The sequence below is a fragment of the Condylura cristata genome, unplaced genomic scaffold (genome assembly GCF_000260355.1).
Source record: "Condylura cristata isolate star-nosed mole 26May11 unplaced genomic scaffold, ConCri1.0 scaffold00033, whole genome shotgun sequence".
Taxonomy (NCBI): domain Eukaryota; kingdom Metazoa; phylum Chordata; class Mammalia; order Eulipotyphla; family Talpidae; genus Condylura; species Condylura cristata.
Genome location: NW_004567134.1, coordinates 14,727,769 through 14,749,439, shown reverse-complemented (window position 1 = coordinate 14,749,439; position 21,671 = coordinate 14,727,769). Strand labels below are relative to the sequence as shown.

General features: G+C 59.9%; 1 protein-coding gene across 2 annotated transcripts in view; it reads left to right on the top strand.

Moving 5' to 3' along the window:
- The window catches only part of CAND2 (cullin-associated and neddylation-dissociated 2 (putative)), a 25,249-nt gene that overhangs the window by 273 nt on the left and 3,305 nt on the right, over positions 1–21,671 (top strand). Inside the window, exons 1-14 of one of the 2 annotated variants that reach the window (XM_004692362.2) lie at positions 7–99; positions 5,790–5,933; positions 8,651–8,805; positions 9,441–9,564; positions 10,100–10,365; positions 11,557–11,662; positions 11,833–11,975; positions 12,505–12,797; positions 14,062–14,203; positions 14,511–16,013; positions 17,636–17,731; positions 18,132–18,301; positions 19,118–19,282; positions 20,929–21,036. In XM_004692362.2, coding sequence (XP_004692419.1) covers positions 32–99; positions 5,790–5,933; positions 8,651–8,805; positions 9,441–9,564; positions 10,100–10,365; positions 11,557–11,662; positions 11,833–11,975; positions 12,505–12,797; positions 14,062–14,203; positions 14,511–16,013; positions 17,636–17,731; positions 18,132–18,301; positions 19,118–19,282; positions 20,929–21,036 — 3,483 coding nt within the window. In that variant the 5' untranslated portion in view covers positions 7–31. Of the gene's footprint in view, positions 1–6; positions 100–5,789; positions 5,934–8,650; positions 8,806–9,440; positions 9,565–10,099; positions 10,366–11,556; positions 11,663–11,832; positions 11,976–12,504; positions 12,798–14,061; positions 14,204–14,510; positions 16,014–17,635; positions 17,732–18,131; positions 18,302–19,117; positions 19,283–20,928; positions 21,037–21,671 lie in introns of those variants that run through there. The other variant, XM_012732167.1, reaches the window with a different exon arrangement.

The following is a 21,671-nucleotide window of genomic DNA, read 5'->3' as shown; positions in this document are numbered from 1 at the left end:
CTCCGGCCGGCGGGCCCGCGGCGCAGCCACCATGAGCACGGCCGCCTTCCACATCTCCAGCCTTCTGGAGAAGATGACGTCCAGCGACAAGGACTTCAGGTGCGCCTCGCCGCCGGCGTCTCTGCGCCTCCCGGGAGCCCCGGCCTTCCGCCCCCACCGCACCCCCCGGCGCTGGCCTACCCCCGGCCCCCACATTTCACTCAGCCCCGCCCCTCCCGGACCCCTCCCTGCCTCAGTGTCCCCACCGAAGCGCCACTCCTCAGCCCCGCCCTCTCCGGGACGCCCGGCCCCGCGGATCTCCCGCCGGCAGCTCCAGCCCCTGCCTCGGGCCCCCTCGGAGCCCCCGCCGCCGCCTCCGTCCTCCCTCACGGACGCCCAGCGCCCCCCTCCCCGCCTTTCTGCGCCCCACACCACATAGGCGGCGGCCTCCGGCCCGGGCTCCCCGTCACACGGAGCCCTTCCAGGGACACAGCCCCCGCTGGACTTCCGCGGGGGACCCCGGCCTCCCGCGGCCCCGCCCTCTTCCCGGACCCCCCTCCTCCTCGACCACCCCCCAGCACCGCCCCAGGGCACCGCCCCCCAGCGCCTCCCCTCGCGGCTTTGCGCAGACACCTCGCTGGCGCCGGCGAGCTCCCTGCTTTGCCGGCGCAGGCTGGGGGAGGAAGGGGTGCAGGTTTGCGTGCCCCCCTTCCCCGCCGCATCACCCGGCCTCGCAGGAACAGAACGGGGCCGAATGGAGGACACCAGTGGTCTAACCCCGTCATCTTCACCGGGAAACTGAGGCCCGGGGAGGGGAAAGGATTGGCGCAGCCCACACAGCCAGTCCTGGACCCTTTGACATGAAAGAGGCCGTAGAGACTGATCATATCCATGTATGGAACGTTCTGGACTGACACTCGCTTCACAGGTAGAGAGAGGGAGATTAGGCCCAGAGCTGGGAAGCCGGGGCCTCAGGTGCGCTGCCGGGCCATCCAGCCCCCGGCCCAGGCTGGGGACCCCCGTTGCGCCCCTGCGCATGAGCTGATAGAGGGCCTGATCTCGTGGTGTCCCGGCTGCTTTCCCCTAAGTCCCATTCCTCCGCATCCTTCCAGAGCTTCCACTTTAGGAGAATTTCCATTCCACAGTGCTGGGTTCGGATCGCACCTCTGACTTCCTGGCTGTGTGACTGGAGGAGCTGCTTAACCCCTCTGAGGCTCAACTTCTGTTTCTATAAAATGGGCATAATCACAGAACCCACTTGGGAGGGTGAAATGAGTTTGTACCGATGAAATGCTTGGATGAACGGCTTCCTGTGTGGACACTATTAGGGTTCTGTTCATATCAGAAATCTGGGCCTTTACTTGGAAGTTGTTTGCTCCCTCCCACCCCACCCCGCATCTGGCTAGGTCCTATTCGGTGTTCCCCTCCCTGGGTAGGTCCAGGCCCGAACTCCCCCAGCCCCTCCCAGCTCCAGACTCCTGTTGCATTCATTACTTCTTAGCCCTGGACCTGGACCACTGGGACTCTATGCTCTACCTGTGTGAATCCCAGAGTCTGTTCTGGGTACACAGTAGGTGCTCAGTGCATGTTTTTGGGGTCCCAGCCTCCCACTGGTGCCCTCTGATGTGACCTCATTATGTCCATGGCAGCCAGGGTGGTAATTACTCTTCTTCCTGTTCTCCAGCACAGTGGCAAGGCGAATGACTCGCCCAAGGTCACACCGTGGCCGGGCAGCTGGGTAGATGCCCCACTGCCTGAGTCTCCCTACAACTAGAGCCTGAGCAGCCCTTCCAGCCTGCTCTGAGAGGGCCCTGAGAACATGTAAACCACCGCAAGCCTATGAGAGCAGTGTCTATTTTTAAAGCCAGAATGCCAGAGACCTGAGTCCTGCTAACCAGCTGTCAAGGCGCCCTTGTGGCCCAGAGTGTCAGCTCAGTTGCTTCTAGAGTTTCTCTGGCATGAAACTGACACTGTAGGTGTCCTCTGGCTCTTGGAGGCAGGTGGTAACTGCAAATGGGGGGTCCCAGACGGCCCCTGAGAAGGTCATTCCAAGGTCACTCCTTTCTGGAAAGGAGACTGAACCAGGTGGGGGGAGCTGCAGGGATCCCAAGATCATTTCTGGAAAACACAGTATTTGGTTGATGAGCTGATCCTCCTCCCACTCGTTGGGCATCTCCTACAGCCTCTTTGAGCCTAGTTTCCTCGTCTGCCTCATGGTAGCATCCACTGGTCTTAAAACCTCCCAAGGCTGGGCTCTCCCTGGTGGCACAAGGGGTTAAAGCACCGCATTATGAAGCTCTCCAAAGCCACTGCAGCACGAGTTTGATCCTCGGGCGTGGAAGACCTCTTCTGACTAGCCCGCTGTTCCCCTCAGCAGTGTACTCTGTCAATCTGCCTATTTTGTTCCCAACTCTATCTCTGGTGAATCCTCTCACCCACCACATCTCTGGCCTGTACCCCAGTTCTGTAAGCATAAATAAATAAATCTTAAAAAAAAAAAACAAAAAACCTCCCAAGGGTGTTATGAAGTGGGGCAAAGAAAATTCCCATTTTATAGATAGAGAAACTGAGGCCCAGTCAGGAATTTGTTGCTCAAAGTCACCCAGTGGATAAAGTAGAAGCTGTGAGCCCCGTCTGTCTCCTGTCCTCCATCTGGATAGCTCCTCCTCGGCTATCCCCTTCGTGGGTTAAAGTGGCAAGATCATATACGTTAGCCCATTTTCAGTGCTCAATCTCCTTTTCTGTACAACCTTCGCCACCACCGCCACACACATACACAATATGACTGTATCTGAGAACTGAATGCTTGCAGGAGCTCTGAAGTGTTGAGGTGTATTTCAGAATAGCTGGTCTTTGAGTTGGGGTTTCCAGGTAGGTGTTTGCTGCTGAGCCTTTAGGATTTGGCTCTCTCCCTCCTCTCTTGCTCATACCTTGTCCCTAGGTCTCTTGGAACCTGTTTTTTTTTTTTTTTTAAAGATTTATTCGTACAGAACTGGGGTACAGGCCAGAAATGCGGAGGGTGAGAGGATCCATCAGAGACAGAATGGGGTACAGAACAGGTGGATGGACGAAGTACACTGCTGAGGGGAGCAGTGGGCAGATCAGGAGAGGTCTGCCGCGCCATGTGGATCTCCTCCAGGGCAGGCAGGGCTTCGAACTAATGCTAAAGTGGTTTAAGCTTCTTTGTGCTGCACTTTAACCCACTGTGCCACCAGGGAGGGCCCGGAACCTGTTTTTGATGGCTCTGGAGTTTTAGAGATGACCTTGCTGTGTGCACCTGAGTCCACAGGCGCTGATGACCACTCTTGCAGGACAGTGTGAAAAGTGCTAGGATGGAGGGACATAGAGAGCTTGAAGAACACTCGGTCAGGGGAACCAAAGTGCTTAGAGAGTGTGGGTGGGGGAGAGGGCAGAGTGGGCCTTTTAGCTGGGCCCTTGATGGATGAATAGAAGTTCAATAGGTGGAGAAAAAAGAGAAGATTAGGAGGTTCATCTCGGGCAAAAGATCCTATCCCTTGGATTGCCAGGCTGAGTTGGGTGTCCATGGACCGTGGCACAAACACAGCTTAGCCACCTCACCTGCTTTTTTTTTTTTTTTTAACTATTTATGCATACAGAACTGGGGTACAAGCCAGAGGTGCAGGTGTGGTGAGAAGACTTACCAGAGTCAGAGTGGGGAGCAGGATAGGCGGAGTGACAAAGTAGACTGCTGAGGGGAGCAGCAGGTAGGTCAGGAGAGGTCTGCGGCGCCATGTGGTCGCCTCCGGGGCAGGGATCAAACTCATGCTGAAGCGGTTGCGGCCAGCTCGCAGTACTGCGTCCTAACCTGTTGCACCACCAGGAAGGCCCCACCTGCTTCTTAATGTCCCCTCAGTTGGCAGATCTAGGGTTGCGTGTCCCTACTTTGGCCTTGCTTCACCTTGGATGCTTCTGCAGTGACAAGACCCAGAGGTGGGCACAGTGAGCTCTGCTGATCCATCCTCACCTGCAGCCCAGCCTCCCTCGCTCGGCAACTTGAGGATAATCCCAGCTGACATGGACAAGTGCCCTCCTAGTAACAGCCCCGTGGGGAGTCATGGCAATCAGGCAGCAGGTCTGCGCCTGCACAGAGGAGACTGGAATCCTGACGGGGCTGCTTTTGCCACAGGAAGCCTGCGGGATAGGGCTCCAGGTTGGCTTGCTCAAGCCAGAAAGTAAGACTGGGCGAGGAGGCAGGTGGCTGGGGGTCAGCAAAAACTGGAGGCTTCCTGAGGGCGCAGCGCCCAGGTCCTAGCTTCACCCATCTTTCCAGGCTGCTGTCCTGGCTTCTCCCTGTTCTCTTCTGTCAGGTGCCTGCAGAACCAGTGCAGGTGCAGTGGAAGCTGAAGTGTGAGGGTCCCCACCTCATAAGCCAGTTGTCACCGGGGAATGACACCCAGATGTATCCAAGTACTTTGTTTTCAAAACACCTGGAAGTCCTCAGCACTTCACATCAGCACTCCCAACATTATTCCAAATTTCGAAAAACATTTACAAGGAAGCACAGTTGAGGGCTGCAAGCTTAAGACACTGCCCGCCCCTCTTAATTATTTTAAAGATTTATTTATTTATGCATACAAGGACTGGGCTATAGGCCAGAGGTGTGGGGTGTGTGTGTGTGTGTGTGTGAGAGGATTCACTAGAGACAGAGTGGGGACAGAACAGGCAGATCTACACAGAAACGCGCTGCTGGGGTGAGCAGCAGACACCGGAGAGGTCTGCTGGGCCATGTGGGTCAGCTCCCCGGAGGGGATGGAACTTGAGCCCAGGGGCTGCAGATGGCTTCACAGTGCTGCATGTTAACCCATCACGCCACCAGGGAGGTCCACCCCTCTTATTCTGGCAGGAAGGGTGCTCTGTGCCCCCTCACCCCACCGCCCCACTCTCCACGGCCTTCCAACCTAGACTCTGCTGTTCTGAACACCCGGCACAGGGCATCAGGCTTTGGCATCAGAACGCAGCCATCTGCTCACCTCTGGCTGGGTAGCCCTTGACTCTGATGCCCACCCTGGGTCAGACCTGGGTGTCAGTTTCTAAACCATGCCAGTGGCCCATCCGCCTGCCTAGGCAGCAGTTGTCAGAATGCGGGCCTGCGTCAGCACCAGCCAGGAACTTGTTAGAAGTGTGAATTCTTGGGCCCAGGCCCGGTTGTCCTGATTCTGAGACTCTGGGGCTGGGGCCCAGCAGTGGCTAAGGAGCTGGCCATGAGAACCACCGCTCTGAGGCGGGGCTGGGCAGGGCCGAGTCAGTTCTCTGGGGGGGGTGGGGGGGGCAGGGCACTCACCTGCCAGTGGTGAGGCTTCTTGCTGACAACTGACTTAGCTGTTAGACCTTCTCACGCCCCTGTTCAGCAGTTGAACATGAACCATGTACGTAATGTGTCATTATCGCAATGGCAATGCCTCTTGCTGAGAGTTCACTGTGCACCAAGCATGTCTCAGACATCATTGGATTTTGTTCTCTGCACAACCACACTAGGCCAGGACCACATTCAGACAGGTAAACTGAGGCTCAGGGAGGTGAAGTGACCTGTCCACATTCACAGCTACGTAAGTGGCAGAGGCAGGAACCAGCAACTCTGAAGCCCTCAGTCTTTGTCCAGTATGTCCTGCCCCTGGCCAGTGGTGTCATGCAGGGTGGCCTGGATACTAACCCAGGTGCCCACACCCTGGTGTCCACAGCCAGGTCATCTGCTTGCCCCTGGATCTTTCTGCTTCTGGGAAACTCTCAGACTCTACCCGGATCTCAGGGGCCCAGGAGCTGCCCCACCATCCTCTGTCCTTCCTGTCCAGGTTCATGGCCACCAGTGACCTGATGTCCGAGCTGCAGAAGGACTCCATCCAGCTGGACGAGGACAGCGAGCGAAAGGTGGTGACAATGCTGCTCAGCCTCCTGGAGGACAAGAATGGCGAAGTGCAGAACCTGGCAGTCAAGTGGTGAGTGTTGGCATTGGGGGTGCAGGAGAGGGGGCCTGCCCGGTCCGGAGCACCCCAGGGGCCCCTGTCCCTTTAGGGCACAGCTGCTGAGAGAATTTCTTTGTAGCATTAGGGGCCCTATGGAGTTGGACAGTGCCTTGGACTGGGCACCCTAGACCTGACACAGGATTGAAGTCTAAGCTCTGGGAACTGATCCGGGACACTCCAGGAAGGGACTGGAGTGGTGCAGGGGAGGAAGCAGCCAGAAAGCGGTACATCATCAAGCAGCTTACTGTGGGCCGCTGGGGCGTAACGCTACCGGGTCCTCTGGGACAGGACAAGCCCCTCGGGGTGTTCCCACTGAGGCTGAGGGAGCTGGACTAGTAGTCTCATGTCTGTCAGTCGGTGGAGGGCTGCTTCTGGGGTCAGGTGCACCCCAGCTAGAGGAAGCTCTCGGCACAGATGTGGATGCTGGCAGCTGGATCATCAGGCTGACGTGCACTGAGCGGTGAGGGCTGAGGGGATCCAGTCGCCCTCAAAACCTTTGGCCTAGGCATGTTCAGTCTGTGGCCCTGAGACCTTGGCCAATTACCTCGGAGCTCACAAAGCAAGAAGGGTATGCTGGGGGCACCTGTGGGGGCGTGGTGAGGTGAGCAGGGGGCTGAGAAGTGGCAGGGGTCAGAGGTCAACTGTGAGAGAATCCAGTCCCGCTGCCCCAGCAGCACTCAAGGGCCCACACACACCCTGGGCGGTGCCAAATGACTCTCTACTCGAGCCCAAGAGCTGAGGGAATTCAGTAAAGAGCTTGACACAGAGCCCACATGGCCGGACTAGGGTTTCTGATAAGTGGAGACTCTAGCTGCCCCCCACCCTTTTATGCCTCCTAGTCTGAAATAATCCGTTCTATCAAAAATGAAATTCATACATAGTATAACCTAACTGGGCACATAATCACAAAATGGTATTATAGGGCCCTGAACTGCAACAGAGGAGAAAGGGAAACAGTTTATAAATAAAGGGGCATTGTGTTTTGTAAAATAGCCTGTCTTTCCTTGTAAATGCGGGGGCAGCGGGCAGTGGACATGCTGATGAAATCCCACTGCACCCGAGTGTAGCTCACTGTGAGCGCCACGGGGCAGCAAGGGGAGCAGGTGTGGGTGTGGGGGACGCAGCTGTCACGGAGAGCTGCTCCGTGATGAGATTTCTGGAAATAGTGACCACCTCCTGGTGAAGATGCCCCCAAACAAAGTATAGACGTCTTGCAGTTTACCTGGTAGTTGTATTCTTTGAAATTTGAGACTATATGAAAACAGCACAAAGAGTGACTTGTGTTTACCTGTAAGGTGAAATGGGTTTCTGGACTCAGGTGATTGTGGAAAGGCCCTGTACCTGTCAAGGCGCCCAGCAGGCTGTCAGGCCCTCCCATATTGTCTGAGTGTCTTCCCTACCTACCGCCCCACCCCAGTGAAAGCCGGAAGTGCCATCTCAATAGCTGTGATCACCCCAACAGGCCCCCAGCCATCCCAAAACACCCCCAGGGGTAGTTTCACCCCTCCTTGGAACCAGCATTGTAGAAAGCGGAATGGGAGGACGTCATCACTTCCACGGAGAAACCGTGGGCTTGCCAGCTGGCTGGCATTGCGGCCACCAGGGGCTCAGGCCGCGAGGGCCATGGCAGGCAGCGAGACTACAGCCCAGGAACCTGCGTCCCGAAGCCTGTTCCTGTCAGAGAGACACTCCATAGGTCAGAGGTGCTCCGGCTTGGTGGCACCTTAGAATCCCTGGGGGTTTTGGAAAAATGCCCACTGTTGCCCTCCCTGGTAGCGCAGCAGGTTAAAGTGCAGCACCATGAAGCTCGCTGTAGCCGCTTCACCGCCAAGTTCCATCGTGGCCAGGGAGGTGACCCACATGGCGCGGCAGACCTCTCTTGACCTGCCCGCTGCCCCCCTCAGCACTGCCCTTCGTCAGTCTGCCTGTTCTGCTCCCCACTCTGCCTCTGGTGAATCCTTTCACCACCCCTGCACTTCTGGCCTGTACCCCAGTACTGTATGCATAAATAATTTTTTTTAAAGCCCACCGTCTAGTCCACAGCAGAAACAACAAACCCTGATAAACCGATAGCTCCCTGGGGCCGGTGCCCAGGTAACTGTGCACACGTCCCCGTGTGGCGGGGTTCAGCTGAGCTGCCACTGCGTGTGGCGCACAGCCTGTCTTTGAACTCCCACGTGCAGTCCAGTCACCTGACACTTTGCTGACAGGTTCTGCTGACCTCGCACACTGTGCAAGCAAGGCTCTGAGGCAGAGAGGTTCTCCAAGTGTGGTCCCTGGACCTCCAGCGTCAGCAGCTACTGGAACTTACTAGAAATGCAAGTTCTTGAGCCCTTCTAAGACTCCTGAATCCGAAACTCTGGGGCAGGGCCCAGCAGCCTGTTTTCCCGAGCCCTCCATGCTCAAATTGAAGCGCTGCTACTCTTGGGCGCAGCTTGGCTTCCAGCTGAGGTCACCAGGTTTGATGGTTTGGCCATCTACTGAGATGTTAACCCTGGAATTGTAGGTTTGGGGGGGTGCCAAGAATGACATGGGCAAGCCAGAGGGGGCCCCTCCTGGTGGACAAAGCCCTCTGTTGATCTGGGGCCTCTTCCTCAGCACATGTGGCCCCACAGGCTTGCAGGCAGGGAGGGGCAGCCCGACTCAAGCTCAGCCTGAGGCATTGGGGCCCTCTCCCTCTTCCTGCTCAGCCTGGGTCCTCTGGTGGGCAAAGTGAAGGAGTACCAGGTGGAAACCATCGTGGACACCCTCTGTGCCAACATGCGATCAGACAAGGAGCAGCTCCGGGACATTGCTGGCATCGGCCTGAAGACGGTCCTCTCGGAGCTCCCCACTGCAGCTGCAGGTACCCCGAACCCCAGGGGCTGAGTGCAGTCATTGCCCTGGTTCACCATCAAAGAAAGCGAGGCTTGGAGAGGTGAAAGGACTTACCTGAGGTCAATCAGTAGGGTGGGTAAGTGGCAGAGAAGTCAGACCTGGATCATAAGTTCATGTAGTGTTTTGCTGCAGGTAACCAAATCTAGCTAATGGCAACATAAACTAGTAGGGGTTTGTTTTACTCACAAAATTCTGGAAAGATCAACAGCCACTCCATTTTTGCAGCAAATTAAGGCTGCAGCTCAGTTTGGGCAGGGTAGAGGGGAAAGCACGGGGTCGGGAAATAGTCCTGGCCCCAAAAGTCCCCCCAAATCTTCAACCCATATCTCACTGGCCAGAAATGGGTCAGGGGGCCTGGAAGAGGATGAACTCGACTTCCTGCCTCCCAGTTGGAAACAGAGGGCAGACAGACGGATTGGGTGTGGGTGAGGCCCACACTGGTTGGCATCAGAACTCCAGCTCCCCGTACTGTCCCCTTGGGTTTGGTCAGACTTTGGGGTACACTCGAGCCCTGGCTTCCTTGGGTAGCAGGATTTGGGGGAGGTGGGCTCAGGGCCACAACCAGAGCAACGGTGGAAGTGGACCCACGCGTGCTCCCTGCAGGCTCCGGCTTGGCCACCAACGTGTGCCGGAAGATCACTGGCCAGCTCACCAGTGCCATTGCCCAGCAGGAGGATGTGGCGGTGCAGCTGGAAGCCCTGGACATCCTCTCTGACATGCTAAGCAGGTGCGGGAGGCCACCCTGGGCAATGAGGAGGGGGCAAGGGACAAGCCCCAGACCATCGCCTACTGCATGCCAGGCCCGGTGCCCCTGCTGCCCGGTCATCCTGACAATCCCGGGAGGGAAACCGATTCTTAGTCTCTGTGAGGTGCTGCGCCTGCCCGCAGGCGGTCAGTCGGTGGCAGGCTGGGATTTGAACTCAGGTCTCTGGGGCCAAAGCCCACTGTGTTTGTCCTCTTTTCCTCTTTTTCTATTTCTGGGCTAATATCGCTGGGCTGTCCTTTGAAATTACCCTGCCAAACCCCATTCCTGGGACAGTCTCCCGGGCTGGGATCCTGTGCTCCAGGGTTCAAGTCCTGGCTTTACATTTCTTGGCTGAGTGGCCTCGAAATAGTCCTGCCCCCTCTCTGCTTGCTGCACCCAGTTGTCCAGTCGCGGGCCTCCTTTCCCGTGAGCAGGCTGTCGGGTGGCCTGCCTAGGCGAGGAGGCCGGGCGAGGTGGGGTGGGAGAGGCTCCGCGGACACTTGCTTTGGCTCTCCAGGCTGGGCGCCCCGCTAGGCGCTTTCCATGCCAGCCTCCTGCACTGTCTGCTGCCGCAGCTGAGCAGCCCGCGCTTGGCCGTGCGCAAGCGGGCGGTGGGGGCGCTCGGCCACCTGGCGGCCGCCTGCAGCACCGACCTCTTCGTGGAGCTCGCCGACCACCTGCTGGACCGGCTGCCGGGCCCGCGCGCACCCGCCAGCCCCGCCGCCATCCGCAGCCTGATTCAGTGTTTGGGCAGCGTCGGCCGCCAGGCAGGCCACCGCCTCGGTAAGGTCCCTTCGGCCGGGAGGCGGAGCGGGAGGGCCTGGGCTGGAGGACCTGGAGGGGCGGGGCTTGAGGGATGGGGCGGGGCTTGGGGCAGTAATGGGCGGAGCTTGTATATGGGCGGGGCTTGAGGGGCAGGGGGCGGGCCCTGCGCAGCACGTGCTCTCGAGCCCTACCTGCAGCTCAGGTAGGGTATTTACTGACATGCTGCCGGTCTGAAGTCAACATGCTTTGCTGATAATTATAAGTCACTCCATCAAGTTTAAAATAGGTTCTGTCCTGTTGGAAATGCACTTTAATCATCTCTGAAGCAGGCTGGAGTATTTTAAAATTTTTATTGGGGAATAACAGATGCCTCTTTGCGTTTTAACCTTGTGTACTCCCAAGCAGTTCCCTGTCAGAAGTTTCTCGTGCTCTTTCGTAGTTCTTCTCCCTCTGCCTCTCCCCAGGGAAGCGGTGGTCGCTTCTGAGCGAGTAGAGTAGTCTTAGAGAAACTGAGTCCTGAATGAGTTCTGATGTCTTCTCAGACCCCTTGCAGTTCTGGACCAGAGCAGGCGATGTGGTGGTGTCAGTCATGGTCTGAACGACCTGCCCACCTTGTTCCACTGCAAGGCATCTTATAAGCACTCAAGAGGACCCCAGCCCCTAGATCCCACTCTGTCTAGTGTGCCCCCCAACCCCACCAGCACCCTTGGCCACCCTTGGGAGCGGGGATCCAGGGAGGACGCTTGCACAGGACCATTCAAGGGCTCAGGGTGATGGGCAGGAGAATGGGGAAGGCTAGAGCAAGGCCAGGGCGGAACCCTCGAGAGCCTGAGGACCAGGTAGGGGTCCCACTTACCTGCCCTAGAAGGGGAGTACCTGCCCCCCCTGCTTCCCATCCAGGATTACAACCCAGTGCAGGAAATAAAGCCAGGGCGTGAGAGTAACACTTCCACATCACGTGTTACTACTCTTCACCGAATGCCTGCATGGAGGGCATTGTATCCTGCCAGTGAGATGGGCAGACTGAGGTCAGGATCATGTAGCTCCCAGGTGGCCAAGGCCAGACAAGAGCCAGGCCTGAGGGACTCTGGAGCCTGTGAGTTGAACGTGCAGTGGCCAGGGCTGCAGGTGCGGGGACAGGCCGTGTGTTGTGGGCTGGGAGCCTGGGAGAGGGTCTGGCCTGGCCTCTGTGACCCACCTGCCCTGCAGGGGCCCACCTGGACCGCCTGGTGCCCCTGGTGGAGGAGTTCTGCCACCTGGATGACGATGAGCTCCGTGAGGCCTGCCTGCAGGCCTTGGAGGCCTTCCTGAGGAAGTAGGTGCAGTGGGGTTGCCGACCAGCCCACCCGGGCTTTGGTGGGTCAGCGGTGGGTGGTGGGCGGGATGCTGAACTCAGAGCACTGAGATCTCAGGACTCACCCCTGCCTCCTCCCTCCTCCCCTGACCTGCTTGGGTCCAGCAGAGCCTCCCCCACTCCACCCACAGATGCCCCAAGGAAATGGGCCCTCATGTGCCCAGTGTGACCAGCCTCTGCCTCCAGTACCTGAAGCACGACCCCAACTACAATGATGACAGTGATGGGGATGAGGAGCAGATGGAGACAGAGGAGAGTGAATTCAGTGATCAGGGTGGGTGGCCGACTTGTCACCGGGGCCAGAGTATGGTCCTGAGACCCTCCACCCCAGCCAAAGGTGGGGCTACGTTTAGTGCCTGCTGGTGTAGTCAAAGCAGCGAAGGGTCTGCAGGCAGAGGGAGATCTGGCTTCTCTGTGCTTCCCTCCTGGCCATGTGATGGGCAGGTTTGGGGGTTCAGGCGTGCCCCTCTCCCTGCCCTGTAACAGCCTGATGGGGTGAGCCACTTCTCTCTGAGGCTGGGTTTGCTCATCTCTGTGGGGGTGGGAAACTTCCTGTCTCACAAGCTCACGGTGAGGCTGAAATCGAATTTGAAGTGCTTGCTGCCCTCCCTCGCACACAGTAGGTGCTCACCACAGGCCAGGACGCTCCCAGCAGTGCGTAGGGAATCACCGTGGAGGCGAAACACAGGCCGGGCCCACGCCCGCCTGGCTCCTCCGTCCTGGGAGATGAGCCGGTGGCCAAGGTCTCCCCGTCTATCTGCTGCCGCACAAAGGGACCCAAGGGTGTCTTCTTCCTGCCCCAGAGAGCGAGGACGAGTACAGTGATGACGATGACATGAGCTGGAAGGTGCGGCGGGCGGCGGCCAAGTGCCTGGCGGCCTTGATCAGCTCGCGGCCTGACCTGCTGCCCGATTTCCATCGCACCCTGGCGCCAGCGCTCATCCGACGCTTCAAGGAACGGGAGGAGAACGTCAAGGCTGACGTCTTTGGGGCTTACATCGTGCTGCTGCGACAAACACGGCCCCCCAAGGGGTGGCTGGAGGCTGCGGAGGAGCCCACCCCGATGGGCGGCAACCTGCAGTTGCTGCGCAGACAGGTGGGCCTGGCTGGCGCCTGTGTCGCCCACCCCACCCACAAGCCGCCCTCACCTGGCAACCCGTCCACCCCCATCCTTCCACCTGACACCTGCGCGCCAAGGCAGTAGGTGCTGCCAGCTGCGGTGTGCCGGGCCGTGGGCCAGGCGCTGGGCACAGCAGCGACGGCGTGTGCTCTGGGGCGGAGACTCAGCACAGGCAGCGCTTCGGGGCATCAGAGGCAGAGCGCCAAGGCGTAGCGTCCTTGAAGGCAGAGCTGTTAGGGTCTCGAGAGCAGAGCAGTGGCGGCCATTGCCAGGGCTCAGCTGAAAGCGGGTGCCGAGAGAAGTGGTCACACTCCACGGTCACCAAGTTCGAGGGCTTCCTTGCTTGGCGTGCCACTCACCAGACAAGGTGGAGATTTGTGGCAGAGTTTTAAGTCGAGGGCTCGCTCCCAGGGTGCCTGCCCTTCCTGGGGGTGCGGGTTGTAGCTGGTTTATCTGTGTTTGGATGGGGAGGCGGAGCTGGGTGGAATGTGGGAACGCCTAGAGTCTCAGCTGCCCCGGAAAGGTACTTTGATGACCAGATCATGACTCTGCTAGGGTGGAATGTTCAGAAGTTAGTGGCCACGCACCCCCCTTTGGCGGGAGTTTTATTATGTCAGTAGCTGTCCAAGAGCCTAAAGTAGTGTCGGGTTATCAGGGGCCATCTTTGGGCTTGTTGCTTAAGGGCTTAACCAATTTGGGCTGAAAGGAGTGTCTGGCTTTTGACTAAATGACCCTGCAGGGCTTGTTTCCTGACAGCCACGGTCTGCTTTGTCAGTCTCCTGTTTTTGGGTCTTGCTACTGAGCGTGCAGGCGAGGGGCAGGGAGGTGTGGTGCGGCTTGCTGGTCCCCCAGATGGAAGTGTGGAGCCATCCGGAGTTCAGTTCTGGACGTTTGTGTTCCGGGTTTGAATGCACAGTGGGCCTGGAAGTCCCTGCGGCGCTGGGTCTGAAGCTCAGGGAGGGCGTGTGCCCACCTGGGGAGAGAATCGAGGCCCCCGTGGAGTGTACGAGTGAGAGCCAGACTGCCCGGGCGCCTCGCGCAGTGACCAGCTCCCTGTGCTGTGCCCCCTCTGTACGGCGGGCACAGAATAACGCTTAGCTGAGAGGCGTGGAGCGTGGGGTTCAGGCGCTGGCACAGCGTGGCGGGCCATCATATCCACACTGGGGTGTCTCTGTGGGCATGCAGAAGCCCCAGTGGGGGTGCTTTTGTAAGTAGTCAGTGCCTCCCCCAATGCCCACAGGTGCCCCTGGTCGTCAAGGCCCTGCAGCAGCAGCTCAGAGATCGGAGTGTCAGGTCCCGCCAGGGCTGCTTCAGCCTCCTCACTGAGCTGGCGGGCATCCTCCCCGGCAGCCTGGCAGAGCACATGCCCGTGCTGGTGGCAGGTAGGATGACCGAACTGGGTGTTTGCTATCCTGGCCCTGAGTTACTCCCCAGTCCTGGGGCTGGGGCCTCTGTCAGCCTACCGTGTGCCTCCCCACTGGCAGCAGCATGAACAAAGCTGGGGTGCAGTCCCTGCTTTCTGGTTTCAGATAGGTTCCCCAGCCCTGGGCCCCTCAGCCCTGGCCCCTGGCCAGCCCTGACCGCTAGGAATCTGCTGGGTCCAGCTCAGGCCTGCAGATTCACCCCGTCTCCAGGGAGTGCCGCTTTGGGGCACTGCCTGCGGCCCCGTAATCTTTGCACCCACCCTAGGCATCGTCTTCTCGCTGGTGGACCGCTCTAGCTCCTCCACCATCCGGATGGACGCCCTGGCTTTCCTGCTGAGACTGCTGGGCACGGAGCCGGCCGAGGCCTTCCACACACACCTGCCCACAGTTCTGCCACCCGTCATGGCCTGTGTGGCCGACCCTTTCTACAAGATCGCCGCAGAGGCCCTGCTGGTGCTACAGGAGCTGGTGCGGACCCTGTGGCCCCTGGGCAGTCCTCGGACGCTGGACCCCGAGCCATTCGTTGGAGAGATGTCTGTGGCCACGCTGGCACGGCTCCGTGCCACCGACCTGGACCAGGAGGTGAAGGAGCGGGCCATCTCCTGCATGGGCCACCTCATGGGCCACTTGGGTGACCGCCTTGGGGGTGACCTGGAGCCAGCACTGGCGCTCCTCTTGGACCGCCTGCGGAATGAGATCACCCGGCTGCCGGCTGTGAAGGCGCTGACGCTGGTGGCCGAGTCCCCGCTGCGGCTTGACCTGCAGCCTGTCCTGGCCGAGGCACTGCCCATCCTCGCCTCGTTCCTGCGCAAGAACCAGAGGGCGCTGCGGCTCGGGACTCTGGCTGCCCTGGACGCCCTGGCCCGTGGCCAGGGCGCCAGCCTCCCGCCCACTGCCTTGCGGGCCGTGCTGGCCGAGCTACCCCCGCTGGTCAGCGAGAGTGACATGCACGTGGCCCAGCTGGCCGTGGACTTCCTGGCCACCGTGGCCCGGGTACAGCCCACCTCTTTGGCCGCGGTCAGCAGCCCGGTGCTCTCGGAGCTGCTGTGCTTGCTGCGCTGCCCCCTGCTGCCAGCTGGCGTGCTGGCGGCGGCCGAAGGCTTCCTGCAGGCCTTGGTGGGGTCTCACCCGCCGTGCGTGGACTACGCCCAGCTCATCAGCCTGCTCACGGCACCGGTGTACGACCAGCCCGCAGACGGCGGGCCTGGCCTGCACAAGCAAGTATTCCACTCCCTGGCCCGGTGTGTGGCAGCCCTCGCAGCCGCCTGTCCCCGGGAGGCGGCCGGCACGGCAGACCGCCTGGTCTCCGACGCCAGGTCTCCCAGCTCCAGCACGGGCGTCAAGGTCCTGGCGTTCCTGTCCCTGGCTGAGGTGGGCCACGTGGCCGGGCCGGGCCCCCAGCGGGAGCTCAAGACCGTGCTCCTGGAAGCCCTGGGGTCGCCCAGCGAGGACGTGAGGGCGGCGGCCTCCTACGCGCTGGGCCGCGTGGGCGCCAGCAACCTGCCAGACTTCCTGCCCTTCCTGCTGGGGCAGATCGAGGCGGAGCCCAGGCGGCAGTACCTGCTGCTGCAGTCGCTCCGGGAGGCCCTGGGCACCGCCCAGCCCGACAGCCTGAGACCCTTCGTGGAGGACGTGTGGGCCCTGCTGTTCCAGCACTGCGAGGGTGCCGAGGAGGGCGCCCGGGGGGTGGTGGCCGAGTGCATCGGGAAGCTGGTCCTCCTCGACCCTCCCTCCCTCCTGCCCCGATTCCGGAAGCAACTGGCTGCAGGTACTGGCACAGGTGTGGGCAGAGGTGCTGGTGACGGGAGGGGGGAGCTCGCCCCGACCTTCTGGTTGGCTCACACGAAAGCAGCTGGTTCCAGTGATGGCGTCTCGGAGTCACGGTGTTGGTGAGGTACAGGCAGAGGACTCTCTGCTGTTTCCTGAGCCCTCAAGACCTCCTGCAGGACCCCGCAGGCTAGAGAGGCAGGACAGTCCTTAGTTTGATGTCCCCCCAACTCACCAACCTTCCATGACGTCGCTTTCTCCATCCTCTGCCGGACACAGCCCTGCGCACTAGGCAGAGGCTGGGCCGTCCCAGGGCCGTTCTGGGAGGGGCCAGAGCTGCAGAGACCCGCTGGGGCACCCAGGAGCCCGAGGGACAAACGTGGGCAAGCGCTGCATGCAGGCCTTGTTCTGGGGGAGCAAGGGCAAGAACCGGGGTACGGAGGCAGATGGGGCTGGGCTGGGGCCAGGTGAGCTCCCTGCAAACGTGAGGCTTGTGGGCTTGGAGCTGGTCAGGTGCCCTGACAGGTAGGTGGGTAGTGATGCAGGTGAGGCGCTGGGCATTGTGCTACCTTCGTAGTGCCAGCAAAGTGGGTAACGGCTATCGAAAGCGCCGCTGTGCAGCTCTCCTGGGCTGCAGGGGGGTGAGCAGCAGCTCAGTGGCCTGCAAGGCGTGGACCGGAAGGTCACGTGAGGCATTGTGTCTGCTCCCCCAAGGCTCGTCCCAGGCAGTCGCGAGTCCGGGGTGATCAGCAGCCCTGCCTCGGATTTGTCCAGCTCGGATTTGTCTCCCTGAAGCACACTGTTAAGCCCCCGGCCTGTCGCTTCTCCCTTTCACCAGTGTCCCCGGGGATGCACGGCACCAAATGAGTGGCCTGCCCCTAGCAAATTCTCGGGGCTCCGCACGTGCCGCTTCCTGCGCGCCCCTAGCTCTGGCCTCCATTTCACTTCCCTGTGGTCTGGGGCCTTAGCCCTGTTTTTCTCACCTTGGGTTGGCTCAGTCCTGACGATCAGGTTTATTCTCATCAGCCTCCCGGAGCCTCTCAGCCGGCAGGCAGGATGGGAAGGGAAAGAGGGAAAAGGACACCGCATCGTCCACTGCTAGGAGAGGGGGCCCAGAGCAGCGCCCACGGGGCTCAGCCAGCTGCTGGACTCCATCTGCCGTGTGACCCCGGGGGGTGAACCTGACCTTCTGGCTCCCTCTTTCTATCGATAAAATAAGTTTTTAAAACGTCAGATTAGAAATTATGACTTGTTATTGTTCTTAGTCATTATTAACCACTCACAGGACTATGCTGAGAACTAACTAGAATAATGTGAATGAGAAGTACAAGGGTCCCACAGCTTGAACTAGGCTCCTTCCTTGGGCTGTCTCCTCTGGGGTTCAGGGTTCTGGGTTTGCACCCTGCAGATGGCTATGTGAGGACAGGCAGTGTCACTGTCTTGGCTCCCCAGGGAGATTGAGAGAGGAGTCTCAGGTGCCAAGAGCCCATGCCCAGAGATAGGGCTGTCTGGAGTGGGGAGAGGTGCAGTGCTGTCTCGCACGGAGGCAGCGGAGCACCTTGGCACCTTTGAACCCGAGGGCGTCCGGCTGTGCCCTCACCAGGCCGCCCTCCCGTCCCCCAGGCCAGCCACACACCCGGAGCACCGTCATCACAGCCGTCAAGTTCCTCATCTCCGACCAGCCTCACCCCGTCGACCCCCTCCTGAAGAGCTTCATTGGTGAGCACCCCGCTGCCGCAGCCTGGGCAGCCCCCTCACGCCCAGCCCAGTTTTTCTTACACGTTAGCAGCAGGGAGCTGGTGCCCATGAGGCCGCCATCCCTGGTGATGAGCAGCAGGAGCTGGTTCAAATCTCTGCGCCGCCCGTGAATCGCTAGAGCACTGCATGACCCCCCTCTAGGCCCCCCTTTCTTCATCTGACGTTGGGTGCCAGACCCTTTCCTACCTCTCCTAAGGTTGCTATGGAGACCCCATGGGCAGCCTGGATTAGAGCCGGGGCCAGACTCAGGGCTGCGTTCTTATCTGGGCTCGAAGGCTTGGCAGAGGCACAGAGTGGGTGTGTGTGGTGTGGGATGGGCCAGGCCGTCCCCCACACCTCTCGCGCGTCTCGTCTCGGCCAGGAGAGTTCATGGACAGCCTGCAGGACCCAGACCTGAACGTGCGCCGGGCCACCCTGGCGCTCTTCAACTCGGCCGTGCACAACAAGCCCTCCCTGGTGCGGGACCTGCTGGGCCACATCCTGCCCCTCCTCTACCAGGAGACCAAGGTCCGCAGGGACCTCATCCGAGAGGTGAGGCTCGTGCGGGCTGGGCCGCTGCGATGCCCTCGCTAGTCCGCGCGGGGCCTTGGCTCAGCTCCCAGCGAAATGAGAATAAGAGCGTCCCCATCATAGGGCTGTTGAGAGGAGCCCGCGAGCTCAATCCTGCAAGTGCACCTGCTGCTTCGGGCACCGGCTGCAGGAGACGCTGAGTCACTGCTGAGTCACTTGGCGCTCATCCTCACGGGCCCTGGCTCTGGGTCCCGTCCTGACTGAGCAGGGCCAGACCAGGATGCTGCCCCAAGGACATCTTGGGCCAGAGATCCCCACTGTGCTGACTGTTAACTTAAAGAGAACCCCCTCTGTGGCCAAGGGGCAGCTATTAAAGGCACCTGCACAGCAAAGTCACCCTAGGAAGCATAAATAGGACTGAGCCACCTGCTCCGCCTGAGGAGTGAGGAGCTTACCAGTAGGAGCAGAACTAGAGACTTGGGTTTGTAATTCCAGGTCAGCTACTCCCTAGCTGTGTATCCTTGGGCAAGTTCATTGATCTCTCTGAGCCTTCGTTCTGCCGCATGGGGTCAGTAGTGCCACCACCTTCCCAGAGCTGTTGTTGAGTGTCCGGCACATCACAATGGCTCAACAGATCACAGTGTCGTTACCGTTCGCGCTATGGTTGCAGGGGTGGGGGAGGCGTTGCAGGCTAGCGAAGGCACGGGCATGTGAGTGTAAGGCACGCTTGAGGGCCGAGACAGTGTTGAGCAGAGATATGGGGGGCAGCAGGAAGTCGGGGAGGCACTCCCACAGCCTGCGCTCACCTCCACAGCCTGTGGTCACCCTTCCCTGCAGGTAGAGATGGGGCCCTTCAAGCACACAGTGGACGATGGGCTGGACGTGCGAAAGGCGGCCTTCGAGTGCATGTACTCGCTGCTCGAGAGCTGCCTGGCCCAGCTGGACATCTGCGAGTTCCTGAACCACGTGGAGGACGGCCTGAAGGACCACTATGACATCCGGGTAGGGCCAGCCCCGCGGCCCCTGCGAGCTTGCTCCCCGGGCCCACGCGGTAGCCGCATTATTGTCCCATTCAGAGGAGCCCAGGCCTCAGACCCATCTGGTGAGCGTGTACGCGAGCCCTTTGGAGGACAGGTTGGCAGTCACTAGGGAAAACTGAGCAGCGATGCCTGCTGGCCGGAGCCTCCGGACCGACTCTGACGTGTGCTCAGGGCTTTGTGTTCCAGGTTGTTCTTCACGGTGTTCTGAGATTTGGGGAAAACTGACAGCGGCTTCAGTGCCCACCCTGGGATGTGGCTCTGTCCACTGTCCACTGTTGTGTGGTCAAAACTAGGTGCAGCGCCTGCACCATCTTCTCCTGACCCGTGGCTGAGCAGTGAGGCTGAGGCTGGCAGGGAGCAGGGTGGAGACAGTTTCACTGTCGCCTCCCGAGATTTAACAACACGCAGTGAGCTCGCATTACTTTCGTATGTAAAAGCAAATGTAGGAGTAGTGGTCACCCCAGAATTCCACCCCACCGTGCATCTCAGTCCGTGTCTGGGGGTGATGGCACAGCCTTTGGTCCGGTTACTTAGGGGTCCGGCCCGGGGGGAGCCTGTCACTGGCTCAGCAGCCAGGCCACCCTCGCCGCCGCGGAGACAGGGTCCCTCCGCCTGTGTCGTGGCTCGCGTCCTGCTCCGTAATGGGCGCCGGCCTGTGCTGCTCTCTCCTCGAGCCCGGCTCCTTGCCCGGTGCCGAGGTGCAGAGCTCCCACCTCCGCGCAGCTCACTGCCCACACGCGGGTTCTTTGCACTTCGTCACTCTTAGAAGCAACAGCCAGTGGCCCTGTGGCGCGTGGGCTTTCTAAGGTGTTTGGTGCTTGCGAGTGACCCCCAGGCCGGGACTCTCCCAGCACCTCCAGAGCTCGAGCTCCAGGGGCCCCGCCCTGCTATGCCACGAGTCTAGTTTGATCCCCCCGCCTTTGTCATCACTGTGTCAAGCTGTGGCTACCTGCCGACCCCCCGGGGAGAAGAGGCATGGCAGAGGCTTCCGCTGCCCCAGGTCCAAGCTTTGGTTTAAAAGGGGCTGGGCTTTCCAGGTGTCCTCCATGGAGTACCTGTTCCCGGAGAACCAGTGGAAAGCCGGGGACACCAGTGCTGGGAACCCCCAGTCCCAGCGTGAGGGGTGTGCCTCGGTTCTCCCCTGTGGGCCTGGTGGTGTGGGAGAAGCGTCTGGGAGCTAGTCACCCTCGCAGTGCAATTTGAGGGGTTCTGGCTGGGCCAAAGCGGGGCCTCCACCCCCCGAGTGCTGGCAGCGTTCAACCTCAGCTGGGTCCCTGCGCGCCGGCGCGACACCGTTGAGTGTTAAAAGGGAGTTGTTCACGGGGATCTCTGCTCCGGCGAGCGGGTCTTCCCGTCCTCTTTGTCCGCTCTCCGGTTACATGTTCTGGCCGGGCTGCGGCCAAGCTTTGGCCCTGTGTCCACAGTACCTTAGGTTCTGAGGAGGGGAACTTTCCTTGGGAGGGGGATACTCAGGCAGAACTGTGGTGGGATTTAAAGCTAGAGTTTGGACTTGAGATGCAGGTTCAGGCCCAGAGCCGCCCTCCCCCACGCTTCTTCTCTTTGGTTCTGGCCATTTCACCGAGAACCCTGTCTGCTCCTTCCTGGCAGATGCTGACCTTCATCATGCTGGCGCGACTGGCCACGCTGTGCCCGGCGCCCGTCCTGCAGAGGGTGGACCGGCTCATCGAGCCACTCAGGGCCACCTGCACCGCCAAGGTAAGCGCCCCCAGCCCGGGCTGCCGGCACTGCAGATGGTGTACGAGATGCTCAGTCATTCCCATCATCCTGTGGTACTTCTGAGTCTACCGTTGTGTACACGGGAAAAGAGGCTCAGAGAGGTCAGGTTATCTGACGCTGTACAGGTCATTCACTCAGTATTTCCTGGGTGTGGGTAGTGGGCCCCCACACAAGTTACCAGGATGCCACAGAACAGGGCGGGTTCCTCACTGTGAAGGTAGGGAAGCCCAGAGAGACTTGGACAGACCAGACAGGGCAGAGTCGCTGCTAGACAGGCGCCTCCGGTCCGGCGCAGATCTGGGGCGAAGGGCTGGTCGGAGGCTGTGTGAGGGGCCTGGAACCAGGGACACCCCATCAAATGGATGCTAAGTCAGGTTCCAGAAGGGTAGGAATTAACCAAAAAGAAGGCAGCGTTTAGATTGGAGCTGAAAGATGTACCAGTGAGCAGCAATTTTCAAGTAGCAAACCTCTTCCAGAAGAATGAACTCTTTCATGGCTAGAAGATATACTTAGTCACTTTTTTTTTTAAAGGTTTATTTATTTATGCATAGAACTGGAGTATGGGCCAGAGCTGCAGGGGATGAGAGGATTCTCTAGAGAGCGGGGAGCAGAAC